This window comes from Berghia stephanieae, chromosome 5 (genome assembly GCF_034508935.2).
Source record: "Berghia stephanieae isolate SIO BIC M18660-M18661 chromosome 5, UCSD_Bste_1.3, whole genome shotgun sequence".
NCBI lineage: Eukaryota > Metazoa > Mollusca > Gastropoda > Nudibranchia > Aeolidiidae > Berghia > Berghia stephanieae.
The window spans coordinates 54,658,842-54,670,018 of record NC_088364.1 but is presented as its reverse complement, the minus strand read 5'-3'; the positions used below and the strand labels follow the sequence as shown (position 1 = coordinate 54,670,018).

General features: G+C 34.2%; 1 protein-coding gene across 1 annotated transcript in view; it reads left to right on the top strand.

The window, feature by feature from the left end:
* LOC144973224 (GPI inositol-deacylase-like) overlaps window positions 1-10,510 on the top strand; it is a 64,877-nt gene extending 54,367 nt beyond the window's left edge. The window contains exons 21-27 of the mRNA XM_078915396.1: window positions 907-1,003; window positions 1,842-1,941; window positions 3,367-3,564; window positions 4,477-4,603; window positions 6,011-6,162; window positions 7,501-7,608; window positions 10,033-10,510. Of these exons, the coding sequence (XP_078771522.1) occupies window positions 907-1,003; window positions 1,842-1,941; window positions 3,367-3,564; window positions 4,477-4,603; window positions 6,011-6,162; window positions 7,501-7,608; window positions 10,033-10,213 (963 nt within the window). The 3' untranslated portion in view covers window positions 10,214-10,510. The remainder of the gene's footprint in view (window positions 1-906; window positions 1,004-1,841; window positions 1,942-3,366; window positions 3,565-4,476; window positions 4,604-6,010; window positions 6,163-7,500; window positions 7,609-10,032) is intronic.
* Window positions 10,511-11,177: the final 667 nt, after the last annotated feature.

Genomic DNA, 11,177 nt, shown 5'->3' with positions numbered 1-11,177 from the left:
ACATTTACACACCATCGATTGATGAGAGATGACGTATACAGATATGCAGTTTGACATCCGAACACAATAAAGGGCCTAGTTTAGCATTGTTGTAATGTACAATATTTTTTGTCTTTTTTTTTCTTTTTTTCTTTTTTTTTTTTTGGAGATTTTCATTACAACAACGAACTCATAATGAATTGGGTTATCAGACTTGCAAAAAAGTGCACGTCGATAAGAGACAATGAGAATGTTTGTATTAATGTCATGACAGGGTCCTTGTCATGTACATGGATGGATAGGGATTTAGTACCAAATCGTCTTATGTATTCCCGCTGCTTGCTATCTCAACCTCCCTCCCCCCCCTCTCTCTCTCTCTCTCTCTCTCTCTCTCTCTCTCTCTCTCTCTCTCTCTCTCTCTCTCTCTCTCTCCACTGATCCTTTTCCTCGCAATTCTCTTGTGTGTGTGTGTGTGTGTGTGTGTGTGTGTGTGTGTGTGTGTGTTAGTGTTGCCGTTGACTTAACCCCATGTAAAGCGTATGTGTGATTTTTTTAAAATGGGGATTGGCTTGTTTGGTTGTTGTTGTTTTGTTTTTTTGTGGGGGGGGGGGGGGGTTGTTTGTTTTTTTTTTTTTTTTTGTTTTGTTTTTTTTTTGTTTTTTTTTTGTTTTTTTTTTTTTTTTTTTTTTTTTTTTTTGGGGGGGGAGGTCTCTGTTTTTGAAGGGGGGGGGGGGGGTCTTTTTGTTGTTCAGGATGGGATGTCTCCGCCGTTACTCAGTTGCTTCGAGTTGGTGTTCACGTTACATTAATGTTTTTAAAAAAAACGGACTCAAAGAAGATTTTTGCATATGTTCAATTTTGAGTTTCATCGCACGTATTTAATAGAGACTAGAATTCTTATGCAATTTCTGAATTTTATCATTTCAGTTTGTTCGATTCTATAGCGTCCTTTTGCCAGCATTTTTCATTGTGGTCTGGATGCTCACCCTGAGAGGTGTCATTGCTCGCTCTAACAGGTTTCAAGGTATGTAAGAATGCATCGCGGAAATCGAATACAGCTGCATTTGCTTGCCTTATAATCTTATACAGAAAATGAGACTTTCAAAAGCACAGACATTAATTAATCAACGCAATATCCAATGATATGAAGATAATTTTAATACGTTGTCATACACAATCATTGCCTCATACTTATTTTATTTATAGCTTATTGCCAAATTTCTAATCACAGGTGACTGTGTTGAAAAAGCCCTTTCCATGTGTGACTATAAAAGCGGCATTATTGTCCATGTTTTATTCTTGGTGTCTTTGGTTGTTTGTTTGTTGATTTTTGTTGGTTTTTTAAAAAATTGTTGGTTTTTTTTGGTTGTTGTTTTTTTGTTGTTTTGGGGTTTGTTTGTTTGTGGTTTTTTTTGGGCGGGGGGGTTGTATTTTTTTTGTTGGTTTTGGTTTTTTTTGGGTTTTTTTTTTTTTTGGGGGGGGGGGGGGGAAGGGGTTGTTTGTTGTTTTTTTTTGTTGGTTTTTTTTTTTTTTTTTTTTTTTTTGGGGGGGGGGGGGGGGGGTCTTTTGCCATATAAAAGAATATTCTACATACTTACAGAACGCGGTGCTTGTTTTTAGACTAAAAAGTGATAAATACATAATTCTCTTTTTTTTTTCTCCTCTTTTATATTTGTTTAATGAAATGTCTTCAGATCCATGCAATAATAACTAGTACTTTTCTGCTATATCATCCATACATAAAAAGATAAAAAAACGATCTGTCGAATAATTAAATGTTTGTATTGATATATTGTGTTATTTCCCATTTTCTTCCACATTCTAATCATGGATCTGACAACCTCTGATGCCCACCTTCCCAGCCACCCATGGAAGTGACTCCAAACCATGTGAAGCCATGTTTGAGTATGCCAAGCCCTTTTATATCATGCCTGTTCTCCTGGCAACACGGTTTGTCTTTGGGTAAGGGCCCTGATAGTGTTCTACTTTTTATCGAGATATATTCATTATTTGATTCCAAATCATGGAATTCGTTTTAGATGGCTTCAGTGGTCCAGAGGTATGAGGTTGGTCCATTTTAAACCCCAAGTACGGCATAAGAAAACAAAACAAAACAAAAAAATCAAAATTGGGGAGCAGGTACAGTCACACAACGTAAAAATCTGAGTAGTCCGTTTCTTCATGCCATGGTTCTTTTCAGAAACATTTTGAGAGAAAAGAGGGCGGAAAAAAAGAGAAAAAAAAATTTTTTTAAACATTCCCAAAAGTCCCCAATCAAGGGAGCTGGGTCTTTCTTTTGCTTTTCTCATGTAGTTTTACTTTTCATTTTGCTTTGCCTGACACTATGTCATACACACTTTTTAAATGAGAAGAACAAAATTGTGTTTTTATTTTTTCCTCCAAAATTTTGTGAAGTGCTATTAGACAATACCGTGATACTGATACTATTTTGGAAAGTGACTTCAAGAACCTAGCCATATGTTGAAGTTAAATTGGAGGTCTCGTGTAAACGATGCCCACATATGATATTTGAACTACCATTGGCAGTTGGAAATCAAAGAGTAAACCAAAAGGCTGCTATCGAGGCAAAATGCATTCTAATTGCAAATCGCTACAAGGGGCTGTTCAGCTGTTTGACTGAATATCCTGATAGAAAGAATCTCCACTTCATCGGAGGTGACCCTATATTTGTAATGTTTAAAGTGAAATGGCCAGTTTGCAATTCTCATAATCATAATTGAGAGTCAGAAATCAAGATGTAGTAATTCTTCAAAGTCCTGGACACATGTTTAAAGTTTCCTTTTCAGCAAGCTTTATTGCTTAATGTTGTAGATGGGACTAAATTTTGTAGTTCTATAATTTTGTTTTTGTATTTGTGAATAGGTTTGATTATGTATAGATAGGAATCATAACCTTTGAAAAGAGCTAAATTTTAATGTTTTTTAAATTTAGAATATTTAAAACCTTGAATCTTTGATTGGAGTCTAAAGCAAAGTTGCTTTCACTTCTATATTATTAATAAGGTCAACATTTAGCTGATTATCAACTTGAAAAGTGACAATGAGCGCCTTACAAAGCTCACCCATGACTCACTCTCCGATGTGATTGGATCACTTCATTAGATAGTCTCAGATCTTTCAATTCTTCATTCTAATGAAAGAAGGAAAGAATTCCTAGCAGATAACAGCTCACGTTTAAAATGAACATACGTTTCCATGAGGCCTTCTTAGTCTTAGAATGTAACATCACAAAGCCCATTAAAAATGGCTTTAAATTGCTTTATGTTAATACACAAATTATATTTAATTCCACAAGCTCATAACATGGGAAGTCTTTTATATTATCTATTATTATTAATCTTATCAATTACCCTTGTCTTTTTTTCAGATTGCGACCCATCTCTCGTTTTCTTTCCCGGCTTGGCCTACCCAGAGATGATGCAAACTTTGTAGAAGAGCAACACACTTGGTTCCGTCTCCTGCCTCTACTGTTGTATCTGACTGCTTGGATGTTTTCCTATGTGCATTCTTTTCTAGCACATCACATGATGGCTGTGCTCAGCTACCTTGGAAAGATTTTGGCCTTGTGAGGCTTTAATTGATAATAATAATAATGATGATGATAATGATAATAATAATAATAATAATAATAATAATAATAATAATAATAATAATAATAATAATAATAATAATAATAATAATAATAATAATAATATAATAATATTAATAATAATAATAATAATGATAATCTATTCTTTTAAAAGATAGGGTTGGGGGTTAAAACTGTTTTGTACAGCCCATGTTAATTTTTTGTCAACGAGCACAGAATTACTGGCAAATCTAAACATGACAAAACTATTTTATACAGATTGATATATTATGTACAAGTATTTTGCAAACCTATCTTAAATTAAGCGTATTTCCATCACCTGAGATTCAAATGATTATTTATCGTCTACAAGTACCTGGCCGCCCTGTTGCCAGATTCATTTAATTATTTATAAAATCTGTTAGGGCATTATGATTAGTCACTTGACGTTGGGAATCACCATTTGGCCCAATTGCCGCCAGATCCATTTGTGTGCACCTACACACTTTATTAATGGATCATTATTATCATTGATGGCTCAAAAGATTCGTCTCAATCTATGTCAATTTCCACAATACAGTAATATAATAATCAAAAGAGATGAGTGCCTCTTAGCAATAGCCTTTAATTCTCTGCAAATATCGCAGGTACTCCACAAGTAATAATAATCATGATGACGCTGATGAGAATAATTTTAATTAATTTTTCATCAATACTATGTATTGTACAATCACTATAGTCACAGACGCTTTTGTGTAGACAAAGATGCCTTTTTAGAACATTGTAAAAAATGTTCATACCTTGATGATGTTACTGTTGTCTCTTTTGTTTATTTTCACTAAATCTACGAGAATAAAATTTCTTCCTTCCATTGGTATTTTTATTGTAAACAAACGGTCTTTTCCCCAGTTTACCGAGCTCTTTACAGAGATTGGGCCCCATCTTGAAATGGACATTTTGCATCCTTGGAGTGACCTCTTGCATATTTAGTGGCTCTCTTGGAATATTTGTGTCTAATTTTCTGCTTATTATCAATGTAAGTAATTTGAATATATTATTAATCTGGACATAATTAATTTTATTTATTTATTTTTATTTTTTTTTGGAAGGAGTGGGGTGAGAATGATAAGGACATAAATTATATTGTTATTGTATCCGACGAGAGGCATTAATGCCCTTGGTGTACAATGACAACATTATCCAATTACAATTTCAACCACATGTAACCAGAGGGCATTGATGCCCATGATGCAGAATGACATTTTTCAATTACATTTGCAATCACGTGTTTCCAGAAAACAAAAACTTCAACATCTGCTTTACATTAATTAGATTATAGTTGCACAACATTTCTTTGCATAAATTGACATAATGTGGTTTGTGAATTATATTGCAAAAGAGATGGTATTTGAAATTTTCATAAGACAAATTTGAGTTTTTTACATGCTACCACTAACATAATAATGCAAATTATTTCACAAGATACTGCCTTGCTTTGTATCAAACTCAAACCTTTTTTTAAAAAAGATTTTGACTATTTTAATTACTTAATTCTAGTCAAAGCTATCTTACTGCGAGGCTTTGTAGAGAGATACTATCTGTCATTATGCAACACAAAGCCTACAATTGAGGGTGGATATATGGACCTCATCAGGACCATGGTAAAATATCGATATGAGCGTCATATTAATATGTCAGTCCTTCCAAAAAAATTAAAGAGAAATATGAGAAGCAACAAGGCAAGTCAATCTGGATTATGTATTGGTTCAATGTCTTCGGACAATAATGTCACATGTTCTTTGCCTCTTATTTCACCTCACAGCAGGATATCAGCACATTCATTGGCTGGTGTATTTTACCTTACAGCAAGATATTGTCTTTGCCAATTTTAAATTGTCTTTTTGTTTTCATTTTAGACTGATTTTTGCTAATTTCATATAACACACAAAAAAACAAGACTTTGATATGTCATGATATAAGCATTATTTCAATATAAACTTTGTCTATATATCCACTCTGCTCTGTATATCAAGAAATTTACACAATCTCTTGGATAGAACTGCACATCATATACTCGTGAAAATGTTTTTTTTTAATCATTATTTTTATAACGTTCTATGTCAGGATACCATAAATATCTTCTATTTTTATGGCATATTAATAGCTCTTTCCCTATTATTATTATTGTTATTATTATTATTATTATTATTATTATTATTATTATTATTATTATTATTATTATTATTATTATTATTATTAATATTATTATTATTATTATTATTATTATTATTATTATTATTATTATTATTATTATTATTATTATTATATTAGATTTGACAGACATTAAATTGGAGATGTCACTCTTTAACTAATTTGAAAATGTGATAAAAAAAGGACATTGAACACTAAACCTTAAACAATTTTTTTCAAACTTCCTCTGTAGGTATTGCACATTTTGTACCTGATATCCTGTAACCTGGACACCAAGGAGACTCACCGATCCTTTGTATTCTTTTTCTCCCTCATGATGTTGACGACCTGGACCAGTATCACCACCCTTCCTTCTCTAGTCACATGGTTCAAACAACTGACAATGTAAACATTCACATTCATATTGTTGAATTAAAGTTAATGCACAAATTTCCATGGTTTGACCGTACTCAGTGAGCTTCACAATCAATTTCCCCCAGCAGGCCATATGAGACAAAATTTCATTTTCATGCAGAGTGGGCTGCCTGTCAGGCTTCCTTTATTATCCATCACTCCCTATAGGCAGGTACTCATTCAAGTGTGTAAAGTGCTTTATCTAAAGGTTTCAGCCTCGCTCAGTGCGTGGTTGAGTCCTCACAATCTCTCATCATACTCAGGTGTAAAATGTGTACCTGACCATTAACAGCATTGTCTCTGATGGAAAAAATTGTAATATCGCCTAACAGTAAAAGGCAACATGTTACATGTTGCTGTTGGTAAGGGACCCTTTGTAAAGCGCTGTTTGCATGTTTAGTGAATATTGTGCTCTATAAAAAAGCTCAAGTTTTTTTTTTAAGACACAATGCTTGAGACAAAGTTTTACACTTATTGTCACCCAGTTGGACATTGTCATGCTCAATGTTGCTTGAAATTGTTACAAGATTAGACACTGTACTGATCAACCACTGTGTTGTGAGCAAGGGGTTTGTGTTTTGGTGTTGCATTTTTTTATTACACCATGCCAGATAATTACTTGAAGGGGCAGTGTTTGCAGTTTCTCACTTTGGGGCCAACAAAACAGATTAATCAAATTTTTTTTAAAACTACAGAAGAATGTTCTGCAAGAGGACTCAAGTGTGGTAAAATTAAAATTAAAAGGAAAATCTTTTTGGATAGAGTTATCACACCTGGTTGGTGATACTGATTTTAATTATTATTATTTTAGTGGTAATTATTTTAAATATTATAGATAGATAGTAATCCTTTACAATCGTAAGACTCTTGAAGCCTTGAGTTAATACTGATTCCTAAAGTGTTTAATGGAGAGTAGAAAATGCTTGCTGTCTATTGGAAAGTATAGTAGTCTATTGCAAACTTCTTTATAGATGGAACGAAATTGATGTCATCCTTGGTTTGTTTTTTTTTTAGCCAACCATCTTTATTCATAGTTCTCACTAGATTCTATCGAGCAAGACTATTAACATTCAAGGTTACACATAGTGTGTTGGTACATTATATCCGGCTAGCAGATGTCATGAGTGTTTTTCCTAAATGCATGGCATCAATCCTCAAAATACATGTAAATGCAGCTATCTAATCACTGCTGAGTGGGCTGAAGGTAAAAATCAATAAAAGAAAACAACACAATTTGAGCTAGGCCTGTTATTGTTTTAGTCGTTTCCATTTGAGCCACTATAAATATTAGGAATTATGTATATATAGGTACTATAATTTTCTTTCCAGATCCTACCAGTTTTATCCCCTTGCATCAGATCCCGTCAAACCAGCAGGATTCATCATATCCATATGCGTGGCTGTCTTGATTAACACCAAAATGGCCATTCCATCACAGTATGTCAAATTTTCTGATATAATAATTTTTACCATTAAAAAGACAATGAAAGAAATATTGTCAGTGATTTTACTCACTGAGCCAACAACTACATATATCGGGTGCGAGAAAAAAAATGGAAAAGTTTAGAAGTGTGTAACCGCCAGGCCATAACAGATGCAAGTCTGAAATTTCACCACAATCAAACCAATTTATTGAACTTTATGTACCCAAAATTTCAGAAAAATTTATTGAGAAATATATATTTGACGATTGTTTTAATAGATATACAGTTGACTCTTATTAATAGCACACCCTTGGGAGTTTGGTCAGTGTGTCGATTAAGCGGAGAAGCCAAAAATAGCATCTAAGCACCAGGTTCCATTTGCCATTCATGTAGGATCTTCCCGTGAGTTTTCTACGGGCTTGGGACCGTTATGTTTAAGACATTTGACTCATTAGAAGTGGGGGATTTTTGGTTTCTTTTTCTTTTATTATTTATTCTTTTTTTGGTTTGTTTTTGGGGCTTTTAGTTTGTTTTGTTTGTTTGATCTCTTAAATTTCTTTTCTTATTCACGTTTCATCAACAACAAAATGTGACATTATTGTTTGTAAGAATAGTAATCATGAAACGTTGATTGTAGTCAAGCCACGTCTCGTCTGCATTGTAAATGTCATTAGAGTCTTACTGTTGAGGAAGTTGTTTCAAAACTTCGTCATCCATTGACTGGCAGAAGAGACATCAGCATAGTGTTTTTTGTCATCTTCTTTTTAAAACACGACATTCTGTCGACCTTTCCATCTCGAAAGCCAGCTTTCTGATGGGGAGAAGACATGCCTCGAGTTGGTGCCATTTCAGTTGCCTTTTGAGTGTATCAATGTGGACAGGGACCATATAGATCAATCAAAAGATGAGACTCGAGCCCTTAATGTAATCCTTTCTTATTGTTAACGGCCCAGTAGTAGTAGGTAGAGAATTGCAATCGAGTGGTCAGACAATGTAAACAAACACACGGCATTGGGTGGACTGCAATCACATTTCACACCCTGTGATGCAGACAGTGAGTGCTGAGTCAATAAGCCCGTCGTGTCAGGTAATCCTTTGATATCAGTTAACAAGCATTGTGTCTGACCTAGTCGGGGTCAGAGGAACAGTGGAATTGTGTTGACGGGAAAGCTTTTTCACGCGTGATACGATATTAACATGCGGAAATGGTTCAATGAGAAACACATTTTCATTACCTTTTTTGTTGTTATTGTATTTTAAAGATATTTTTCTCCAAACAAGATGGATTTAAGGTGTAGCGATTAAGCAGAGAAGTTGTGCGATTAAGCGGAGCTATCATACAGAAATAATTCTGTTTTCCGGGAATGTGTAGCATATAAGCGGAGTGTGCAATTAACCAATGTGCGATTAAATGGAGTGAACTGTACCTCAAATTTGTCGTATCAAAGATTTTGACATAATAATCAAATTTTGATGTGATCTGTCTATCCCCCGTTTTGCTCTATGACAGTGCGAAGCCTTTTTTTTTTCCAAGATCCAATTGATTTTCTTGTCTTAGATAATGATTTGGTTCCATGAAACTTTGACTCTTTTAGCTCTGCTTTTGTGTAAAATATTGCACGACTCATATACTGACATCATTGTCCATATTATGCTGTAGTCCATTTTATTCAAATCAGGACTCATTGGAAACCATTAATTCTTTAGAAATAAATCAAATATGATTGCTGCATCACACTAGTCACACAACACTGCTAAAAACAAGACACAAGTGTGGAAACATTCAATACCGTAAATTTTATACGTTTTGGGTATAACCGGCATAGTTTCTTAACCAATCATAGATTTTAAATCAAACTTAGCAAGTATTAATTTAAATTATTGTTCTTGTTGCTTGCAAATTTTTGAGTTTCTGAGTTCTTCATATTGAAATAACGTAACAATATTTTTTCAGTTTTTTTTCTGACACCCTATATATTACATATTGTGACACAATTGTTGCTTGAAGTTGCATTGTTCTATTCATATTAGCACACATAGAATTATTTTTTAAATGTCACACCGATTACTTACTATTGTTTGTTGGAGAGGGTCACGGGTTTGTTGTTTTGTCGGGGTTTCTGTTTTGTTGTGGGTTTTTTGGGGGGTTTTTTTTTGGGGGGTGGGGGTTGTTGTATTATTTTTTTCATGTTTATGTGTGGTGGAGGGGGTTTGCTACTTGTTTAGTTTTTTAAATTTAGTTTGTTATTTGCTTTTTTTTTTGGTTTGATGTATTTCGGGGTTTTTTGGGGGTATTTTTTTGATGAATAGCTTGATTCACTCTCACATAAATATTTTCCTCCTTCCCCCCCCCCCCCCCCCCCCCCCCCCCCCCCCCCCCCCCCCCCCCCCCCCCCCCCCCCCCCCCCCCCCCCCCCCCCCCCCCCCCCCTCCCCAGGTTTCAAGGGCAGTTGCTAGGAGGCGCTCTATATTTCCTGTCAGTCATGGCCCTTATGTTCACCATGGATAGCTTATACAGAATTCCTCTCTTGACAGCCGTGGTTCTGGTCCTGGCTATTGTACCCAATGTGATGGCGACAGTGTCTCCTCCAAATGAAACTGATGAAAAACTGAATTAAAGTAGATGAAAGAAATAAGTAGTAAAGAGGAGTGAGAGGCAAGAGAGTAGACTCATGGAAAGATGAAAGAATGAGTTGAGAGATTTTAAAATTTGACTTTCACTTTGTTAAATCTATGGTGTCATTCTCTTACATCATTGCGAGCGTTCTTGATGGAAAACAATAACCGTCGTGTTTTGGTAATACTATGTGCTATTTATACTGCCCCTATGCATCCAAAATGAGTAGGCGATTACCAGAAAGGAATTCTGAACATTTATAACTTTAAAAAAGTAAATTTCTTTTTTTTTCCAGTTATATGGTTAGAGAATGACACTGTTGATATCTATATATATATATATATATATATTATATATATATATATATATATATATATATATATATATATATATATATATATATATATATTCCATATTCCTGGGATGAGAAAAAAATGGAAATCTGTAGAATCCTATAGTTGCCAGACTGTATGTAAATGATGAAAGTTTGAAATTTTACCACAATCAAATCCTTTCATTGAAATTCTTGTACACAATTTTTCAGGAAAATATGTTGACAAATTTTAATTCCACGATTGTTTCAATTTTATTAAATACACCACCTATTTGCCATTTTAAAGATTTTAGACGTAATTCTCAAATTTGAAATGATCTGTCTATTCCCCATTTCACGTTATGACTGTACATAGCCTTTTTTCCATGATCCATTTGACTTTCTGACTCTTTTAACTCTGCTTTTGTGTAAACTGCTGTGCGACCCTTATAAACCATAATTGATCAAATGCTGTAGACCATTGGAATTGGATTCAAGTCAAAACTCATTGGAGGCCATTCAGCTTTAGAAACAAATTGAATATGATTTCTGCTTCATATTGAAAATTATGTAACATTGTTAGAAGAAGAAAAATATTCCAGACTTTGTCCCGATCAGACAAGGTAACTTTCCACACTAGTAATACAACATT